The sequence below is a fragment of the Cynocephalus volans genome, chromosome 12 (genome assembly GCF_027409185.1).
Source record: "Cynocephalus volans isolate mCynVol1 chromosome 12, mCynVol1.pri, whole genome shotgun sequence".
NCBI lineage: Eukaryota > Metazoa > Chordata > Mammalia > Dermoptera > Cynocephalidae > Cynocephalus > Cynocephalus volans.
Window position 1 is genome coordinate 63,836,836 of NC_084471.1, and position 21,891 is coordinate 63,858,726.

General features: G+C 46.6%; 1 protein-coding gene across 3 annotated transcripts; it reads right to left on the bottom strand.

The window, feature by feature from the left end:
• Window positions 1-127: 127 nt before the first annotated feature.
• On the bottom strand, window positions 128-19,834 carry DGKA (diacylglycerol kinase alpha). Of its 3 annotated transcripts, none has more exons than XM_063115816.1 (24): window positions 19,775-19,834; window positions 14,816-14,960; window positions 14,174-14,247; window positions 13,711-13,840; window positions 13,385-13,459; window positions 12,879-12,928; window positions 12,451-12,525; window positions 12,142-12,261; window positions 11,915-12,029; window positions 11,280-11,368; window positions 11,022-11,141; window positions 10,752-10,850; window positions 10,481-10,564; window positions 10,148-10,221; window positions 9,889-9,963; window positions 9,239-9,324; window positions 9,058-9,147; window positions 2,283-2,443; window positions 1,975-2,039; window positions 1,648-1,738; window positions 1,141-1,339; window positions 910-1,030; window positions 654-714; window positions 128-380 (listed from the first exon to the last, which is right to left on the bottom strand). In XM_063115816.1, the coding sequence occupies exons 2-24, from the start codon at window positions 14,877-14,879 to the stop codon at window positions 297-299; spliced, it is 2,202 nt and encodes a 733-aa protein (XP_062971886.1). In that variant the 5' UTR covers window positions 14,880-14,960; window positions 19,775-19,834; the 3' UTR covers window positions 128-296. The 3 variants fall into 3 exon arrangements, with proteins under 3 accessions (XP_062971886.1, XP_062971885.1, XP_062971887.1); XM_063115815.1 differs by lacking the exon at window positions 19,775-19,834 and adding an exon at window positions 15,473-15,516; XM_063115817.1 differs by lacking the exon at window positions 14,816-14,960 and having other exon boundaries at window positions 19,775-19,819.
• Window positions 19,835-21,891: the final 2,057 nt, after the last annotated feature.

Sequence of the window (21,891 nt, forward strand, 5' to 3'; positions counted from 1 at the left end):
GCTTCTTGAGAGAATCTGTGTCATTTAAGAAGGGAAGGTATAAAAGAAGTTGTACCACTTAACAGATATCCCTCTGGGGAAAAAAAGCCATTTTATTCAGATGAGGCACTTTCAATGTGTGTGTGTGTGAGCACATGTGCATGGGGAATAGTGAGGTGGTACAGAATAATAAATACTGTGAGGGTGAAGGAACACTCCCCTGAGGAGGATGTGGCAGCAATGTACAGAGCCAGGGAGTGGAATCCAGGGATGAGAAGGTGGGTTCAAGGCTGGCTTGGAAGATGAGGGTGTCCCCTTCAGCCCAAGAAGCCAAAGAAATTGGTGCAGCGGGGGGTTGGGCCCATGAGCATGGGCATCTGATTCTTGTGTGTGATCTTGATCTGGAAGAGAAGGGAGCATGTTCAGAGGCAGGAACTGGTGCCTTGGGACTGGAGCATCAGAGATTTGGGGAAAAATGTATAGGGTTTAGGGTGGGTCGCTGGGGTCCTGGAGAGGCCATGATAAGGAAGTCAGGGGCTGAGAAATCATAGTTTAGGAGGAATGGTGTGCAGGAAACTTTGGGCATTTGGAGGAAGTAAAGAAGCTGTTGAATGGAGATTTAGGATCCATGGAGCCTGAGAATTCAGTTTTTGGCAGGCATAGGCAATACTCACTGTACAGGGCGTCTGCATCCAGGGTTCCCCATCAATTTGCATGGGGAGGGTTTTTGTGGTACTGTGGGAGATCAAGGAAGATTGGTGGAGATTTCTTTACCAACTGAATACCAAGACTCTGCTTCTCAGGTTGGGTTTGAGACCCTTTGTCACTGAGGAAGATCTCCTTGAAAAGCCCCTACCCACCACTCCCGTGACCCTTCTGCTCTTCTGGCCCCACTCCTTCCCGCAGGGCCCTGGCTAGAATCTTCCTTACTGGAATGTGATCTCAGAGCACTTGGCCAGCCGATGTCCAGCATTCTTGAGCTTGGTATAGATTTGGCCTATCTCAATTGCACCCTCCAGCCCTACTACTTCCAGTCGCTTGTCACTTAGGTCTGGGGATGAGAAATAGGGAGACAGGTTTTACAGAAGCAGGATACCCCCAAAGGGAGTCATACCCTCCCCTTATTACCCCCCACTCAGCTCCCAAAGCTGCTCCTCTCACCTGGTACACAGGTCTTCAGGATATCAGGGTCCGTGATGACTTTAGCTGTGGTGCCTAAGGCCTGGTTGATCCCATAGATATCTCCATGGGGTCTCTTGGTATCACCCCAGAGGTTGGAGCCACCATGCATGCTGGGGATGTTCAGTACTGCGATGCCTTCTAGGGACAGGTGGCTCAGATCCAGCGGTTTCCCACATATCTGAGGAGAAGGGTGCACAGCCCTAGTTGGGGAGGCCACAGATCCTCACCTCATGGCATAATCATGGATGTGACCACTCCCTCCACCAGATGACAAACTGGGAAGGCCTGGATTTGGAGGTTTGCAAGGGATGAAGGGAAATAGGGACTAGAAAATAGGAAATAGCACTTGAGAAATCAGGGTTGGAGAGCTGAGAGGTCAAAGAAGTGTAGGTTCAAGAATGGGAAGTTCCCAAGGGTGCCTGTAGTGGGAGAGATTTGGATATAAGAAGCTGAAAAGGATGTAGGCTTAGTTCTTAGCACACCAACCTCAACTGTTAAAGACTCCTCCAGCTTTTTGCATGTGGAGAAGATGGATTCAGATGTGGCGAATTCGAGGTACCATAGCTTGTTCTTCATTCTGTGTCAGCCCCAACATAAGGCCCAGTAGGGAGGAGACAGGTTACACAGTGCTGGCAGGGGTGGTGAAAGGGAAGGGCATCAACCTCCCAACTCCAGTCCCATGGGGAACAAGGGTAGCTTTGGTTGGGGGGTTTCTTAGAGGTGTCACTGCCATCTAAGCATTCTGGTTCAAGCTTGGTCACAATCTGGTCCCTGACACTGTGTATGCCCACACTGCCCTTTCCCTTCCCTCACCTGCTGTTGAACTTCTCAGGATATTTCTCTCGCATGATGTGGAATTGGTGAGCAATAGAGGCATCCTGGAGAGTTCAGGGCATGTAAGATCAGAGGTCTGTCTTCCCTCACAGTACAGAGCTCTCCCTCTCTCTCCCCAGTCTAAGTGCAGCATGTCCCAGGTTCTTTTCTTGCAACAAACTCCACTATACCACACTCCCGATTTCCCTGCATCACAGCTCCCTTCACCTCCACCTTCCCTTTCTGCCCTCTTCCAACCTCGCCTGCTTAGTCCCCACTTCCCTCCCCCCAAATCCCACTCCACTGACCACACCAATGGAGAAGTAGTTATTGATTATTTGAAAGGGGACTGGGTCACTCTTTTCTTCGGTTTGTTGGGGTATCACTTCCACAGACCATCGATCCATATGTACCACCTTACTCATCTCTATATCCTTGAGGATCTTCCCCAAATTCTGTCCCTCATATCCTAGGGGTGGAGAAAACAGATTGCACTGAGCTCTGGGTCCAAGAGAGACCTCCCAGCTCCACAAACCCATCTCAGTTCCCAGCTCCACAAATCCCCAGGGATCATCTGCCCTGGTTCTGCCGAACCTCCCAGCCCTTGCCAGTGAAAGGGCAGAGTGCTTAGTCATGGCTCCCTCAGACCAATCTTAAGGTCAGCCTCTTGCTGACCCTTTTCTCCATACTGTTGTGAGGGATGAATGTCTCCAATGTGGGTGCACATCTAAAAATGACTCTAGAGTTCATCTGGAAGATTAGAGAGAATAGCCAGGAAAATGCTGAAAAATATGAGTGATGAGTGGGGATAATCTCTTTCTTGCCTACGCCTGCCCCCCTCTCTTATTCTTTCTCTCCTCATTCCATCTGACAAAACACATTATAAAGCAATAGTGTCTAAACAGTATGACACTGGCACAGTGAATAGAATAAAAAGCTCAACAGTAAAGAGTAGAGTGCCCCCAAATAGACTCAAGTATATATGAGAACTTAGTATATGATGACATTTCAAACAAATGGGGAAAAGATTGTACATTATTCAATAAATGGTGCTAGATGTAGAAGTCACTTCTTACCAAAATGAATTTAAGATGGATCAAAGAATTTCAATGTAAAAAAAAAAATGAAGCAGAATTTGTACTTGAAGAAAACATTAATGAATGTTTTTATAATTTGTGTGTGTGTGTGTGTGTGTGTGTGGCTGGCTGGTAAGGTGTTTCTATGATCTTTGAGTGGAAAAGACCTTTCTTTCTTTCTCTCTTTCTTTCTTTTTTTTTTTTGTTAAAAGATGACTGGTAAGGGGATCTTAACCCTTGAGGTGGTGTTGTCAGCACCACACTCTCCTAAGTGAGCCATGGGCTGGCCCTGGAAAAGGCCTTTCTAAAGCATAATACAAAACTAGGAGCCAAAAAGGAAAAGATGAGTAAATGCAATTATATTAAAATTTAAAATTTCTGCATAAGCTGGCTGGTTAACTCAGTTGGTTGGAGTGTAGCCTTATAACACCAAGGTCACAGGTTTAGGTTCAGATCTCCATGCTGGCCATTTGTGCTCCTCTCCCCTCAAAAATAAATAAATAAAACGTCTGCATGATTAAATACATATAGACCTTAAAAAAAAAAAAAAAAGACAAAAGACAAACTGGGAAAAAATGCACATATAATAGATTAATTTTGCCAACATTAAAAAATGCTTGCAAATCACTATTTAAAAAGTCAAAATTGGGCTGGTGGCTTAGCTCAATTGGTTAGAGCCTAGCCTTATAACACCAAGAGCATGTGTTTGGACCAGCCAGCCACCAAATAAATAAAGTCAATAGAAAAACAACAAATAATACAAACAAGCCTATCACAGAAGAAAAAATACAAATAACCAATACGTGTATGAAAATGCTCAATATTACTAATAATGAAAAGAATTATAAGTTAAGACAATTAGTTAACTTTTAGTTGCCTATCAGACTGACAAAGCATAAGGAGATTGAGAAAACCAAGCGTTAATGAGCTTATGAATAAAATGGCACTCTCATCTGCTGTTGGTTGGAGCATAAATTGATAACTCATTTTTGGAAGACAATTTGGCAATATTTATCAAACTTATCAAATCTTATCAAAACATATCCTTTGACACAGCAATTCTGCTTTTAGGAATTTCTCCTCTAGAAACTAATGACACATATGCACAGAGATGAACGCACAAGGAGGTTTGTTGAGGTACTCTCTGAAATAGCAAAAAATTGGAAACAATCTAAATGTCCATGAATAATGGAAGGTTATACACATTATGGCAAATCCATGCCATGAAATATTGTGCAGCTATTGGATACAGAGCGAAATCTACCTATATGTACTAACATCAAAAGGTCTCCAAGACATTATTCAATTAAAAAAGAAGTTCCAGAGCAATCTGTGTAGCATAACCCCATTTATTTTTGTTAAAATGCCATATGTATGTGCATGTGCACACATGTGTGCAGGTAAAAAACAGAAAAATTAGCGTAAATAGGAAACAGTGGTTATCTCTGAGGAGGTACATGGATTTGGTGGGGGGCAGGGAAGAGGAACCCTGTATAGGAAGAGTTATGTATGTGAAGAGTCTGAATCTTTTACAGTGACAATGTACTGATGGATTATTTGCATGCTTTTTAAAGAAGAAAATAACTGGTAAATATTCATACTCTTTGAGTCAGCCATTCCACTTCTAGAAATCTCTCCTCGAGAAATGTTCATATCTGTGTGCAGAGATAGATGTGCAAAGGTGTTCACTGCTCAGCATGGTTTCTAATAGTAAAAAACTGAATGCTATCCAGAGGGATCTGGCTAAATAAATTATTACACATTTACAAAATAGAATGCTATTCAATCTTAAAAAGAATGAGGCAAACCTGACTGTATTGAAATATAATGATAATCAATAACTGTTCATTAAAAAAAGACCAAGAAATACATTTATAAAATAATCTAATTCTTTAAATACATATTAGTACTGTATGTGTCTAGAAAGAAAAATATGGAGGCATAGACCCCAAAACTTTAGAGACTAGATTACAGGGAAATTTCACTTTCTTGGTGGGTATATCTGAAATGTTTGAATTGTTTTTCATCACAAGCATGAATTATTTTTGCAACCAGAAAAAAGAAGATTAAAAAAAAGTCTCTACTTCCTTGCATTCCATTCAATGATGGTTCAACCCATTGTAATTTGCCTTTCACCCATCCCACCCTGCTAAAACTCTTTTGGCAAAGATTGCCAACGACTCCTGCCAAAACCAATAGTATATCTTTAGTTCTCACTTTAACTCTTGAAACTACTCACTTAACCTCTGAAATATCACTCTCTCAGTTACACAGGACCCTCTCTGACTGTTTCTTCTTAGTCTCTGTGGTAGGCAGAATAATACCCTTTGAAGATGTCCACATCCTAATCTCAAGAACCTGTGACTATGTTACCTTGGCAAAAGAGACTTTGCAGATGTGATTAAATTAAGGATCTTGAGATGGGATATTATTCAGGATTACCTGGGTGGTCCCAGTGTAATCACAGAGGTCCTTATAAGAGAAAAAGGAAAACAGGAGAGGATTCATAAAAAGAGATGCAACAATGGAAGCAGAGGTTGGAGTGAGAACATTGCTAGTTGCAAGAGGGGCCACGAGCCAAGGAATACAGGCAGCCTCTAGAAACTGGAAAAAGCAAGGCAAGGGATTCTCCCCTTCAGCCTCTAGAAAGAAAACATAGCTCTGCTGACACCTTGATTTTAACCCAGTGAGACCCATTTTGGACTTCTGACCTCCAGAACTGTAAGATAATAAATTTATGTTGCTTGAAGCCAGTGTTTTTAGTAATTTGTTACAGCAGCAAAGGAAATCTAAGACAAACTCCTTTAATAACTCCTCTTATGCTGTTCAACTGTTAAATATGGTGTTTACCAGGATCTTACTGTCCTTGTCTGTCTTCTCTTATCTCTTCCTGGATAATCTCACCTACTTTCAGGATGTCAATTACCACCTAGGAGCAGATGATTCTCAAACATGTATCTCCAGCACTGATTTCTCTCTCAAATTCCTAACATCTATGTCTAACTACCCACCACATTTCCATCTAGTTGCTCCTCTGACACCTCAACTCAGCATGTCCAAAACTGAATATATCTTCCTTAAACAGGCCTTCCTCTTGTATTCCCCATCTTAAAAGATGGCACCCCCATCTGCTCAGTCCACAAACCTGGAAAATGTCCTAGACTTGTCTCTATCTCCTCCTCCACAATCCATCAGCACCTCATTAATTCCACTGCAGCTGTCTTGGCTTTTGTCTTCATCATCTCTTGTCCAGACCATTGGGATACAGGTAATTTCCTATCCTGTCTCCTTTCCTCCAATCCATCCTTTGCAGAGCTCCCCTAATGATATTCCTTTCACTTTCCCCTCTTTAAACTTTCTGATTTTTTTCAATGTCAATATAAATTTTCTTTAGTGCTCTATTTATCTTTTTTTTTTTTTTTTGGTGGCTGGCCAGTAGATTCCTTATATCCTTATTGTCATGATTTAGGTTGAGCTTGCAGAAAGCTGCTATGAGAGTCTCATTTGCAGAAAACACAGTGTGATACTATGATACTTATATATTGGTTTTTGTCCATGGTTCCTGGCTCATGCTACTCTCTGACCTTCTCCTGCCCTCCTCTTACCTGCTCCTTTTTCTCCCCAAGGCAAGAAATTCTCTGACTTACCTTAGCTGATGGTAGGTCATAAGACCCCTATTTCAGGAGGAGCCCTGCCTCATGCCTGGGAGGAAGGAATGCTGCACAGAGGTCAAAAAGAACCTGAACAAACAGGTCTTGCTGGGTTCCCCCACCAGCCTGTTAGTGTTAGTTCATAACCTTTTTGTCCAGTCACATTTCTACATGGTTGTCCATGCTTCAGTCATGCCTGTGTAATGAAGCTTCCATAAAAATCCAAGAGTACAAGGTTTGGAGAGTTTCCGGATGGCTAAACATGTGGAGATTCCCGGAGGGTGGTACATGTGGGGAGGGCATGGAAGCTCTGTGCCCTTTCTCCCATACCTCACCCTGTGCATCTCTTCACCTGTATTCTTTGTAATCTCTTTTATAATAAACCAGTAAACATAAATATGTTTTCCCTTGAGTTCTGTGAGCCATTCAAGCAAACTAACTGAACCCAAGGAAGGGGTTGTGGGAACTCTGATTTATAGCTGATTGGTCAGAAGTTCCAAAGGCCTGGGCTTGAGACTGGCATCTGAAGTGGGGTGAGGGGGGGAGGAGTCCTGGGGACTCAGTCCCCACCCTATGCAATCTGATGCTATCTCCAGGTAGATAGTATTGTAATTGAATCGGAGGGCACCCAGTTGGTGTCTGTTGGAGAACTGCTGACTTGATTGCCAGTGGGGAGAAATCCCTACACATTTGGTCACAGAAGTTGGTCTTCTGTGTCTGTCGATTGTTGCTGAGTAAGAGTATAAGAAAACACACTTCTGTGCGTGTTTTTTCTCACTCACTCAAACACACAGCGAAGACTCAAAATACATAATTGCAGGGCTGGCCCATGGCTCACTCAGAAGAGTGCGGTGCTGATGACATCAAGGCCTTGGGTTCGGATCCCATATAGGGATGGCTGGTTAGCTCACTGGCCGAGCGTGGTGCTAACAATACAAAGCCAAGGGTTAAGATCCCCTTACTGGTCATCTTTTATTAAAAAAATAAATATATACATAATTGCAAAGTGTCTAATGCTATAAATGAAAAAGTCAGATGTTGAGGATTTGAAAACTGGTCAAAAAATTCATAGTATGTCTACATATGAGACTTAAATTATAACATGCACTCAGAGATATATCTTTCCATTTTTCCTTTAGTTACAACTTTTAGCTATATTAAGAGTTCCCCCATGGTTCAGGGATTGCAAACTCAAATGCCTCAGTGGCTTGAAAGGTACAGTAAATGAGTGACTAGCCGGGAGTCAAGGGGATTGTGGTGAACTGAAGAATACATGCCATACTTAGAAATAATTTAAAGTCAAAGAAACTGAAACCACTGCAAGACAGACAATACAAAATATCACAAAGTCATTTCTGTGGGCTGTCAGCTTGTGACCTCTGGCAGGACCAACCTCCTCAGCACAGCATTCATAACCCTACATAATCTGGACTCCACGTAACTGAGTCCTCCCTCTCCTCATTCCCCACCCTGCAACACCTGTATCACAATGAAGGACTTGCAGTTTCCCGACTGCATCACCGTGTTGTTTTGTGGCTCCTCTGGCCTTACGCTACTTTCTCTACCTAGAATGCCTTCTACTCTCCTTAACAGACCTCTATTCCCTAGTCTCCAGCAAGATCTTGACTGGACTCTGAACCTAACAGCCCCAGCTCCAAGACACCTCAAACAAAATCTGCCCTACAATGACCTCTTTATCTACCCATATCTTCACTCAAATTCCTCCACTTTGAAAGGAGTAGTAAGAGACCGGAAATGGGAGAGAAGTTAGGAGACTGTTGCAATAGACCCAGAAAGAAATGATAGTGAATTAATGAATAACTAGCTGGTTAATTGTTTAAATGAATGAATGAATCATGGCCAACCTCCCTGCTAGTTATATCACTCAGTATCTGGTTTAGCTCTTATACAACCTTCCTTATTCCCACATTGTTTCCTACTCCACTCCCCATATTCCTTGATTCTCTGAGGCCTAAGAGTTGGTTGGGAGAAACAGAAGAATAGTTTTAGGTTTATAGGGAAGAGGACTGTCACCCTTGGCCCTTCTAGGTTCAGGTTGTGACCACTGCTTCTTCCAAAGCTCTCTTCTCTTTGGACACTCCATTTTGGGACCCACCCATCTGTGCCTCTCTTCTTCCCCAACCCTCTTTCTACACCAGATGCCTACATTCTTTTCTATGTGCTTTCCCTCTCCTACTCAACTCCCTCCAGCCCCCAGCAAAACAATTTCATTTTTTTAAAGAAATTTTTTTGGCAGCTGGCCAGTAAGGGGAACCAAACCCTTGACCTTGGTGTTACAAGGCTGAGTTCTAACCAACTGAGCCAACCAGCCAGCCCACCAATTTCTAACCACTTACCTCCTCCCCATCTTAGGCAACGAGCCAGATCATTTCCAGTGCCCAGGGGCAACACAGCAACAGGAGGCACAAAAGGCAAGTTGGCTTTGTCTGGGGAGGCAGGTGAAGAGAAGGATGGAGGGAGGCAGGTCTGGAAGACCACTGCCCCAGTCTCCTGCCCAGGGCTTCTCCCTGCACTGACCAATTGTCTCTAGAATCCAGCCTACTGTGCCATCTCCACCACACACCAAAATCCGACTATCAGGAACATCTTTGAAGAATTTGAGCCTGCGACAAAAGAAGAGAGAGAAGATGAAGAAAGATGACAGGACCGAGGCTACGTAACTCCTAGACAGGTAGATTACTTCTTGTCTCTCATTCCTATGACTCTCTTCACCTTTGTCAAAAGACTTGGGTCAGGGCCGGCCCGTGGCTCACTCGGGAGAGTGTGGTGCTGGTAACACCAAGGCCACGGGTTCGGATCCTATATAGGGATGGCCGGTTGGCTCACTGGGAGAGCGTGGTGCTGACAACACCAAGTCAAGGGTTGAGATCCCCTTACCGGTCATCTTTAAAAAAAAAAAAAAAAGACTTGGGTCAAAAGGGCAGAGAAGAGGACAGAGGAGAAAGTTATAGCCACTCTTCAATGGTTAAGGAAAAATTGGTATCTTCATCCTTTGAGAGCAGGACAAAGATGGGTCAGAGAGCTCAGAGGATGGCATAACCAGTGACCTTAGGGAGAGAAGCCCTCTGAATTCTGGCCTCTTGGGGTCATATAGCCTTCCTCTCCCAACATGCATAGATACACAGACACAGAAAAACACTGTGATACTGCCCCTAACCTAAACTCACCCTGGCTCAGGAGCATCCTTTTGGAGGTTAAACACTTGTCGAGGGTTTAGTATATACTGGAATTTCCAAAGCACCCTGTGTGAAGGAAAAAGGAAAGCTCATGGTGGGGGCGAGGGGAGGGTGATATTCTGTATCCCACCCTCTTGAAGTTCTTCCTCCTTGTGGCATGCCTCCTCTGTACACACACATTCCCTTCCTCCCTCCAAGATCTGTAGGCCCTCCGTCTCCACCTTAGAAGACCCAGTATCTCTCTCCTCACCTCTGCCCCTGCTTCCCGCCACTCTTTGGATTGACAAAGACTAGAAGTGGGTGGGTGTTAGGAACAGGGTCAATCTGCATTTTGGGAAGAAAATAAGAATAAGGAAAGCAGATTTTTGTCAGAGTTAAGATGGGCCCTGGAGCCAGAGGCAGAGGGCCAGCATTCCATCAAGATGCTTTCCCCCTCCCTCCACTTTTCACTGCCCTCCCCTACCAGGATGGAGCTTCTAAAGATCAGGCACCACCCCCAGGCCTTCCCACTTCATTTCCTCCCTTGAGGGCTCCAGTGAAGAATCAGCTACCATCGTGAAGCCCAAGCCCCTCAGCCCTGTACCCGCAGAGCCTCAGAGGTGCTCAAATTTAAATCATCCATGGTCTTCTGATTTGCTTTGGTAGTTTTACGATCCTGTCCAGAGGCCTGGAAGGAGAACAAAACAGAGGGAAGGAAAACTGGATTGTGTGCAAATCCCCAAACACGAGTCTAACCTGAATCCTAAAAGTATAGGCTCCCTGTTCTAAAAGTCACTCTGTGTGTCTGTCGGTGTGTGTGGGGGAAATCAGAAAGGCACTCCTGTCCCCTCCCAGCTGCTGCCTGAGGGTCTCACCAGGACGCTGGGATAGATTGAAGACGGAGGCAGGATGTGATCACGGAGCAGCCCACAGTCGCACTCATGGCCCATGGCTTTCAAGCAGTCATCGTGGATCTGAAAGACAAGGTGAACACAGAGAGATCATGGAGGTGACCCTGCCTCAACGTGGAGGTCTGGACTGGAAAGAGAGCTGTTGGGAACAGGGGCAATTGTGGCTGTAAGGGAGACCTGGCCAGGGAGAAGGGGCCCTCACGCATAGCCTGGAGGGAAAACTCCTGAACTGACCTCTAGGTGGCACCATACACAATGCAACCCGGTTAGGCTGTGGTAGGTCCGGATTTTTTTCTGACAGCGATCGCAGCGTCCGGACTCACAGCCTCCTCGAACCCACACGTGTGATTGAACCTTAGGGAGAAAGGCAGTCCCATGTCTGGGAGGGTCTCGGCAGTGACTGGGGGAGGGAGGGGCTGAAGGCAGCAACGGGCCAAGGGTCAGGGCCAGGGCGCGGGTGGTGATGGGGTGGGGGAGCGTGAGGTCACTCACACCAATGTCCTTCCGAGACTTGGCATAGGTGCTGACTTCACAAGGCATGGCCTTCATGGCACACTGGTCGTGAACAGTGTATTTACAGACTGAGGGGAGAGGGAAGGGCAGAGCCTTAGCTGCAGCTCCTCCCCATATTTCCTCCTTACCTGGGGGCGAGGCAGGATCACTCACTGGAGCAAGACATATAAACCATTGCTGTGACAGTGTGTGGCAGAGGATTAAAGTTTGGGGTACGGGCTCAACTCCAAGAACTGTGTCTTTTCCTCACTCTTCCTCCTAAAAGGGCAACTGCTGCCCCATGTCTGTCCCCACATCATCCACGTGCCAGGCAGGAACTGAGCTGGATGATGCATGGGACAACCAGATATAACAAAAATAATAATAACTAATTTTTAGTGCATTTTTAAGTATGGGCACACACCATGTGAAGCAGTTTTCTTGCACCAACTTATTTAATGCCCATAATTACCTCATTCAGTTGAGGAAACTAAGGCATAGGAAGTTATGTGGCTTTCCCCCTGTTACACAGAGCCCAGGATTCAAACCCAGGTCTCCCTAAGTTCAGAACGCCAGGCTCCCACAGATAGCTGGGCTGTCCCTCTTCTCCCACACTCCCAGGTCCCCTCACTCACGGTTACAGCTTAGCCCCTGTTTGCCAAGACCAATGCTTGACTCGCACAGGTTGCAGTAGACTGGTCTGGGGAACCTCTTGGGTCTCCACATGTGCTGCCCATCATCCTTCAGAGTCTGGAGGGCACAGCAGATACTAGGAAGGGTCTAAGCCCTTAGAAGACCAACCTCTGGTGACCACAACCCAAGGCAGCTATCTTACTCAAACTCACAAGTCTCTCTTACTTACCATTTCCAGGCCCAACAGCACCAGCAGTGGTACGGTGGTGGCCCCAGCCCGGACCCACTCAGCTAGGGAGACAGAGCCGCTGCCATCATAGTCAATCTCTTTCATCATCTCCTGAAGAATCTGATCAGAGAGTGGGGAGGGACTTTTGGTATGAGTGGTCTCAAAACCTCTCCACATCTCTTAGGATACCCAGCCCAGCCATCCTAGCTGAGGGGACCAGGCTGCCTGTCAGAGACATGGTAAGGCAGATGCAGGAGTCACCAGGGAAGAATGTGCAAGAAGGGAAAAAATGAAGGAAGGACTACCTACCGGCTTCAGCTCAGATACATCCCAATCCATGTATTCAGCCACTCGCATCATTTGTAGGACGATTTTGTCCACTTCCTGGGGCAAAGAGGATAAGAGCCAGAGCCATATTCCCTCACTACCACCATCCAAACTCTTCTCCAGAAATCAAGGTTCCCAGATCTCACCCCCAGACCCACCTCTAACTCTCAGGTGCCTCTGCCAAGTAAATGAATGTGTTTGCATCTTTGCAAGGCAGCCCCCAATTCATGTCTCCAACCTTCTCTTTTAGAGGTCAAGAGTTTGGCACCTACTCCCAAATTTAGCCCTAAAGGACTCAACCTCTCCCTCTAGCCTCCTCTGCTTCTTAAGACCCTGGAAGAGTTGGGGTAGAAGGTCACAGACAAACAGACTCATACTCCCTTGCCCAGCACACAGGTCCCCCAACTCACTGAGCTGTCCAGGATCCCATTTCTGTCCGTGTCGTACAGCTTGAAGGTGACTGTGGGGTGTTTTAGGGGGGCCAGGGTCAGTTTGTGAGTGATACCCAAAGAATTCATACCAGAATACAGGAGGAACAAAGACAGGGAAAGAGCTTTTGGGTGAAGAGCCTAGAGCTTGGGATGGGACCAAGACAGGAAACAAAAAGGGAGGGAAACAGGCATGGATTCCACCCTCGGTGAATCTGATAGGGAAGACAGCACATATTCTCACATCCCAAGAACGTCCCAGGCCACCTACATGAGAATGTACAAGACAGAGGAACTGGGGTGACTATGGTAGATGGCATTAGATATAAGCAGTCTGGGGGGACAGAAGAAATAGGCCCATTCTCTGGCCCCAACTTTATCTAGCTCTGTCAGCCCTTAAAAATCCTGAAAGAACGAGGTAAGGGAGGCTGGGGAACACCTCCTTCTCACTTCACCTCCCCCTCCCCCAATACAGAATGGCAACTCACATTCTAGCTTGTCTTCTGGTCGGCCACCCTCCAGAAGGGAAAAGTAGCAGGAGACATCACTAAGACACACCACATCTGGTTAAAAATAGTACAGCAGATCTGATGTCAGGACACCCTCCACTCTGGCTCTTCTCTTCTCCTTTGTTTGTTCCAACTCTCCCCTTTAACTTTCCCTACTCTAGCTCCTAGACCAGCCTGACCACCCTCCACAATCTCTCCCCCAAAATGCCCACAATATGTGACTCAATTCAACTCTCATGCCCAAACCCACACTAATCTGACTTTTCATTTGGAGGCCCAGCCCACTCCTAACTGCTAGACCATACCTTTTCTCACAGTCTCATCTGAATGACCAGTCTGGAAGGATTGAAACAATGCCCGGCTTAGGTGACTGGGAACATTATCCACTTCCAGATAGATTTTCAGGAATTGCTGGAATCCTTCATACCCGACAGCCTATGATGAGAGTGACCATTACCCTGGGGAGTCTGCAGGGTGGGAGCTGGGGACTGAAGAATTGAGAATAGCGGGGACAGAGACTGTAAGTACAAAGCTGAGAAGCATCTGAGGCAGGAGTATAGTTTCTTGCACCAAGTCCTGAGTTAATAGAATCTCTTGTTTGTCCTAAAGCAATGGCTGCAGTGACAATGGATACTGATTTATCCATACTGATACTGATAGTGAGGGTTGGGCCCAGAATAATCCATGGAAGCTGGGGGATCCCAATGGAGTAGCAAAAACAAGATGGAAGGAGTTGGTCAAGAAGAGAATTTCCCAGCTGCCACTCACATCTCCTTGGAGATATTTAGCCATCTCGCCATCCTCGAAGAGCTTTAAGACATCACTGACTTTTTTGGTAGAGTCTAGGGTGTGAAGAGAGTGAAAGCAGAACATTAGTCCAAGCTTGGCTCTCTGTGCCTTCTGCCAGAGTCCCACCCAGACATCCAGCAGGAAAAAAATATTTAAATGAGATGAAGAAAGAAGAAATTCCAAGAAGAAACACAGAAATACAGAGTGGAAAACATTTCAGGTCCTCCAGTGTGGTACCACTATTTACTCCTTTTCTTTGAGAACTGGAGCCATCTGTCAAGGTACAGAGAAGGTAGGTAGAGAGCTCAGACCTCAGGCATATCCCCATGTCCCTCTTCTCCCTTTTCCAGTCATAGGAGCAGACTGGCTCAAGGCCACTGGGGATCTGGGGGAAATGTGTGTGTGTGTGGGGGGAACTGGGGGAAGTGTGTGTGTGTGTGGGAGGAACTGGGGGAAGTGTGTGTGTGTGTGTGTGTGTGTGTGTGTGTGTGTGTGTGTGTGTGTGTGTGTGTGTGTGTGTGTGTGTGTGTGTGTGTGTGTGTGTGTGTGTGTGTGATGAGAAGGAGGAGGGAGTCCCCGGGGTAAGGTCTCCAGAACTGGAGGGCTGGGAGGAAGACTCACATTCCATGTATTTTTGCAACTGGGCAAAATCACTGGGGCTTATTAGGCCCCTCTCCTTGGCCATCTTTCTGTTTTTCTTAAGGATGGCCACAAAGAGAACGTCGTAGTAATACTTCTGGTGCTTGGATCTCTGCAGAGGGTAGACCTGGAGGAAGATGACAAGAGCTTGCCGTGGGAAGAGCCAGCTGTCTGCATCTCTTTGCTTCTCTCTGCTCCATTCAGTCTCTACTCCCACTATTCTTTCTCTCTTTTTAAATTTCTTTTTCTTTTGTCAAAGACAAAGATAAGTGAACCCACTATTATTTCTGTTCTTTCCTTGTCTCTGAGTCCCTCCCTAAATCTCTTCCTTTCCCTGTGTCCCTCTCCCCTATGTCTCTGCTCTCCCTGACAGCGTCTGCCTTCTGTCTCTGTTTTCTCTGACTCATCTCTGACTTTCTCTCCTCCATTTCTGGATCCTTTTCTGCCCTCTGACTTCTCACCCATTCTGTCTTGATTCATCTGACCACCCTCACCTCCTCCTCTACCCCGGCTTTCCCAGTCTGTATATGTTTCTGTGAGTGTCCCTCGCCTGTTTCTGCGTCTTCTCCTGCTACCCCCAATCTCTGCAGTCTCTCCCATCTCGGGTCCCCGCAGTCTCAGCCCTCCGGTGCTGCTTACAGCTTTAGCGCGCCTCCCGGGCCACGACCCCATCTTGCTCCGCCTCCAGCCCCAGCCCGCAGCGCCGCTTAGCCACCCACTCCCCGAGCCACCCACGCCCCGCAACGACCTCTAGCGCTTCTGACGCGCGACACACAACCAGCTCTGGCCGGGTCCCTATCCCCGGCCCCGCCTTGTTTGCGGAGCTCCATTGGGGAAGGGCGGGGGACCCAGGCGCGCGGGGTGGGGAGGAGGTGGGGGAGGAAGGCTCTGGGCACCCGCCTGGTTTCCCAGTGCCGGACGGTGGAGCAGAGTGCCGGAGTCTGGGATGCCGGGGTCTTCCTTCCACCCTACTAGGTTAGAAGTGTTTAGGGAGCCCCAACTTTCGGCTATCGGACCCAGGGACCAAAGAGGAGCTATCACATCACGTGGATACTGCCGACCACCGGCCTAGAGACCAAGTCACCGAGGGTAACTTGCCTGGATGATTCAATAACAATAATAACTATAATATACTTACTTTAGTACAGTACAGCACAGTTTGGGAGTCAAACAGAACTAGGACCAGTCATATCTGGGCTCCACTCTGTTACCACTGTTACTTTACAAGTTACATATGTAAAATGGAGAGAATGATACCTATCTTTCACAGTTATAAGGCTTAAGTAAAGTAATAGATGAAAAGTGCCTAGCATATATAATGCCTGGCGTATAGGAGGCCTAAAGAAATGGTAGTTATTATTGTATTAACAATTAAAATCAAATCCTGCAAGACAGGAAATTATTGGTATAGCCATTCTACAGATGAAGAAACTGGACCCAAAAAAGGGAGAGGAGAAGAAAGAAACTGGAGCTCAGAGAGGCTGTGACTTCTTAGGCAGCTGATAAGTGGAAAAGCCGAGGCTCCAGCCAACTCCTTGCCTCAACTGAAATGTCAGCTCCTCCAAGAGACCTTCCTTAATCACTCCATCTGAAAGTAGCCCCCCTCCATTGCACAGTACTCTCCTTTTTTGCTTCACAGAACTTATCAAAAGTAGAAATTATCTTCCTTATTTATTTGTTTCTTTTTTTTATCGTTTGTCCTCCACCAAAATGTAAGTCCCATAAGGGAAGGAACTTCTCAATTTTGTTCACCATTGGATCGCCAGTATCTAAAACAGTGCCCAGGATGTAATGGGTGCTCATATTGGTTGTACAAATGTTGTGTAAAGCTGGGGAGTCATATTTTGGGACTATTAATCCAAGTATGGTTAAATGGGATGCCAGAGTGTCATGGTGGACTATGAGATAATTTGGAGCACATATGGTAGGTGCTAAATAAATATTTGTTACATAATGAATGATGCTAAAAAGGATTTATTGAGGTGCTCCATCAAACATTCTGACCTCCATCAACTCATTAGGGCTTGTTGGGTCAGGCTCAGGGAGACAGAGCCAACAAGAATAACCCAGCTCCTTTCCTTTCTGATGATGCAAGAACCTTCTTTGCAGCCTGTCCTTGGGATATCTGTGCTGTCTACCTCTATGCAGCACACCATTCCTCTTCTAGGGGCTCTCTGGGAACATTTAGAAGGAAGTTCTGAGACACTGACATCCTGGAGAAAGGACTCTGCCCATCTGGCCCTTTTCAATGACTATAATCCCACTCCAACTTCTGCTGCCAACAGATCTAATGAATATATAACAGTCTTATGGCTAATGGGGCCTGAATGGCTTAATTACCCTCTCGGGATTCTTAGATAACACCAAAGTTCTAGGAAATGTAATCTGAGGGAGAAAGTGACAGGGAAAGAGCAAACAAAGAATGACGAAAAAGACAGAGGGCAGGACACCTCCCCTGTCTTTCTTTTCACAATAACCCTACTCCTTTTTGCCCCTTCCTAGCTCCCCAGGTCTTAAACTTGGAGAAGTAGTAGAGTATATAGTATACAGAGGTTAAGAGAATGGACTTTCTTATTAAACAGTCATGGATTAGAATCCTAGCCCTTGGATGGTCATTTCACTTCCCTGAACCTCAGTTTTTTCATTGTTAACATTGGTACCTATAGAAATCAGTCACAATGTGGGGATTAAATAAGATAATATGTGCAATATACTTAGCAAACTGCATGGCACAGAGTAAGAACTCAATGAACATTAGCTATTGGTTAAATGTGTCACCCAAAAGTTCATGTACTGGAAACTTGATCTCCACTGTAACGGTGTTAAGAGGGTGGGAAATGCAATTATGGTATTTGAAAGGTGAGGCCTTTAAGATGTCAATAGATTTCAAGGACCTTGCCCTAGTGAATGGATTGTTCCATTCATGGAGTAATGGGTTGATGGTTTAATGGGTGGTCATGGGTGTGGTTCTGATGGCTTTATAAAGACAGCGATTGAGACTTAATTCTCTCTTGCTCAGCCCATTTCTCTCCCCACAGTGAAACCCTGTGTTACTCTGGAGAGTCACCACCAAGAACAAGGCCCTCACCAGATGTGCCCCCAGACTATAGACTTCCTAGCTTCCCAAACTGTAAGAAATTAATTTCATTTCTTTATACATTACTCAGTTTCAGGTATTCTGTTATAAGCAACAGAAATGGGCTAATACAGCTATTATCATTATTATACAAGGGTGGTACCTAGAAAAACATATCTGGAGATTAGGAAAAATGGTATCTTTGAGCCAGGAAGGCATAAATTCTAGGGACTCCCAGCAACAGTGAAGCCCAGTTGGACACCTTCCCTTCCTGTTATATATGTCAGGTGCAGACATGTAGTATCAGGCTCCTGCTCTTTGACTCTGGGAGGATGATGAGGTGGCTAGAAACTAGACTGTCAGGGTACAAGGACATCTCTTGTCTGGGACCTTGGACATAAGGGCTGCTGGGATAGTTCAGTTGGACTCCTGACTTCTCTCATTGAAAGTGTGGCTGCCCCTGGAGCTGAAGGGCAGCAAACTGCAGGATCCTGGGGACTTAAAGACCTGGAACAAGTCCAATTTTGTCCTCCAACTCCATCCGAACCCTGAGGCTATAACCTGGACTAGTCCAGGCGAATGCCAGGGCTGGGAAGGTGAGGTCTGCTCCCTGCCCGCCTGCCAGCTATTTGTGACTCATTCTTCCTTTCCCTCCTCTGGTTTCCCTGCCAGCCCCTACCAACTTGGGGTGAGAAAGGAAGAGGTTGACTTGGAGGCAGAGAATCCTAGAACATCCTCAGAGCTGGGAGTCACCAACTCTCATATTTTACAGAGGAGGAAACTGAGGCCCAGAGAGAGAGTGACTCTCTCAGGGTCACATCCAGACTTGACTTGAGACACCCTGTCCTTAGTCCATTCCACTAAATCTCAGCGCCTCTAGTTCTCTAGATTTAATTTTAAACATCAAAAACTAAAATTGCTGGTAACCAAAAGATAAATATTATTTCCAAAGCCAGTGCTAACATTTAAAGTTTCCTTTTTCACTTCAGCATTCATTGCTGACATTCCAAGTCATGTAAGTTGACCATTACTCAAGAATTAGCTATGCCCCCCGAACATTCAAGCTGTCCAGCAAGAAACCCCAAGGAGTAGGCCCAGGCCTGATTACCTGGACTTCTGACTCCCTTAACCACACCAGGAGTGTATCTTCTTTCCCAGGACTGAGGGAGGGTCTATTCTTCCTCGCCCCTGAGAGGGAATCATTTGGCTTGAAGCCTCAAAATTCATTAAACCTCCAGAAACATAGCAGATTGTAGTGTTGCCTGGTAAAGGGGGTGGTATGTGTGTGTGCCTGTGTGTGTGTGGAGGGTGTCATTGCGTAGTACAGGAGGAAGTTACAATGTTGGCATGGTTGGGGGATGTGGGCTTGTATGTTCTGAGGCTGAGAGATGCCCAATAACATTTGCGTTTCCTCATTAAAGCTCATTTCTCCTATTTAAAGTTGAAAAGTGGGATTCAGACCTAGACATTTTCAGAAACTTCCCAGTGACAGGTGTGGAAAGGATAGGGTGGGAAGTTGGGGACCAGGGGGCTAAAGAACACTTCTCCACCCATGCGGCACTGCGGAGATTCCAAAAGGGACTTTCCTCCGAGTCGGGTCATTAGGAACCGAGCTTGTCCATCCCTCCGAGTGAGCGGGAGGTATGGAGGGGAAGGTCTGGGGAAATGCTGCCTGGTTCTGGCCCAGCCCTCCCGCCGCCCCCTGCGTCCCGGCGCAAACCCTTCTAGCTACCCGCTCCAGCTGTCACGCTTCCTCCTTCCCGACCCAGCAGCCCTAACCCAGCCCGTGGGGCGTCCCCTCCCGCGGCCCCCGACTGCTCCCATGGGGGAGGGTGGGAGGCGGCGGAGCCTCGCGGGGTCTCTACCTTGCCGGGGTAGGGCGCGCGGTCGGAGCTGAAGCGCCGGCACTGGACCTGGAACCCGGGCTGGGCTGGAGGGGACGAGCCAGGCAGACGCGGCAGTCGCGGGGCCGCCCCTCTCCTGACGACACAGCTGCCCGCCCCCCACCCCAGCTTGCCCGCCCGCGCCCGCTCCCGGCGCCCCCAACTCCGGAAACTTGGAGGATGGAGAGGATCTGTTTCCAGGTGTTCAGTTCGCCATAACCTGCTTCCCCCTCCCCCGAATATCTCGAGGGCTCTGGTCTGTGCCACTTTCTCCACTTCCTACGCTTCTCATTTTCTTCCCGAGCCTGATTCTCATTTTCTTCCCGGGCATCTCTGCTTCTATTTTCCCTTCTTTCTAATCATTCACACACAGCCTCTCCCCTCATCGCAAACCTGGCAGGCCAAGATAGTGGCAGGCCAAGATAGGGACAGGCTGATAGAGGAGCTTGGCAGCTGACCACCTAACTAATGTCTCGCCCTCTCCTAATTGCTGCCATCCCGGACTTCCCTGCCTAGTTCCTTTCCATCCACCATTGACTTCATATTCAGGAGACTCCACAGGGGCAAGTTCCAGACTCCACATGAGGAGACCCAAACACCTCCCTTCCCGCATGGGCTCCACACTGCTTGACACGTTGAGATAAACTGCCCACCTTCTCCTCCAGGTTCAGCACCTCCCTTTGAGACCTATTTTCTCCAGTCTAAGGGAACTTCCTTCTTTCAAGGCTCATATCCTCTCTTTAATTCTAGGGTGGAGGTTTGGGTGCAAAGAGCACTCTGGTCTGCGTCCGCCCTTTCTCCATTCCCTAATCCTCCTCCCACTTTACCAGCTGACCTTGGCAGGTGGTGCAGAAAGCCCTGGTCAAAAGTAGGGGGTGAAAGGAGATCCTTTCTGCTTCGGCCTTTAAACTGTTCTGAAGTTGTCAAGGCTCTGGGGCAGCATGGATGGTGGTGAGGCTGGTAGAGCAAGGGAGACAGACAGAGGCCTAGTGGTAGGAACTGGGAACCCAGGCATCCTGCTACCTGGCCCTGCCCCAACCCCTGCCTAACTCCCTCCTACCCTTCATTGAAGTAGGGCAGAGGAACAAAGCCTTGGGTTCCTGGAATTGTCCCTCATACACCTGGGAGTGGAAAAGACGGGGAGGGGAGACCTCTGACTGGAAGGGTATATGAATGTGTATGTGTTGTGTGTATATGTACACACATACTCTACACATATACACATAATATATACATATTTTTGGTGGGGGTTGGAGAGGAAAGGGAATGAATACACGAGGCCCTCTAGTGGAAACAGAGGGATCTAAGCGGTTCTTTATTGTTTCAAGACAAGTTTGTTGGAAGACACTCCTCCACTTTTACCAAAAATATTCCTGCAGAGTAATAAGGTTTAGGAGTATTGTTGTTGCATCTTAATTAGAGAGCTGGAGCAGGTGTTGGAGAGGGTCTGTTTCTCTACTCCTGTGTCCCCTCCAGGTCTCACCCTCTGATCACCAGTCTTAAAAAAATAAGGGCCCTGCCACTCCCCATCCTTCATTCTTACACTATTTTCTTCACCGTTAGCAAAGCTTCCTCTTTCCCTCCTATATGAACTCCTCAGTCATAATCAACACTTTTGAAGGCCTACTATATACCAGGTCCTGTACTTAGTTCTGCAGGACAGGCAAAGACAGCCCAGTTTAGAGACTGCACCGAAGAGTGGCTTGATGTGTGTGTAAAGCCTCCCTGCTCTGAGCCACCCTACACAAACACGCAATATAAGTAAGAGTAGGTCCCTTAAGCCTTATTCTAGTCAGTTTTCTGCCCCTGAACCCCTCATCTAGAAATCCTGGAATGAAACTAATCCTCAAGGCACTCAGCTTTCTTTACAAATAACACTTGAAGTGATACCACTCTATGTATAAACTGTTTCTCACCCCATCATCTTCATATATGTCCCTACATAAAGTTAAAGACACTCCTTTGAAGACATATTTTCGGACTTCAAACCGGGGTATGAGGCTATTTCTCTAATAAAGAATAAAGTGGACTCATTCTTACACTAGGTTTCTTTGTGTCTTCTTTAGGATCTGTGCTTCATTATACCCCAAGTCAGTTAC

Excerpts from the sequence above, each read along its gene's own strand:
- DGKA (XM_063115815.1), bottom strand. The coding sequence starts at position 15,505 with ATGGGGTCGTGGCCCGGGAGGCGCGCTAAAGCT. Across the intron at positions 9,964-10,147 it reads GGCGGGAAGCAGGGGCAGAG|GGTGCTTTGGAAATTCCAGT; the intron begins GTGAGGAGAGAG and ends TCCTTCACACAG. Across the intron at positions 2,040-2,282 it reads ACTACTTCTCCATTGGTGTG|GATGCCTCTATTGCTCACCA; the intron begins GTCAGTGGAGTG and ends TGAACTCTCCAG.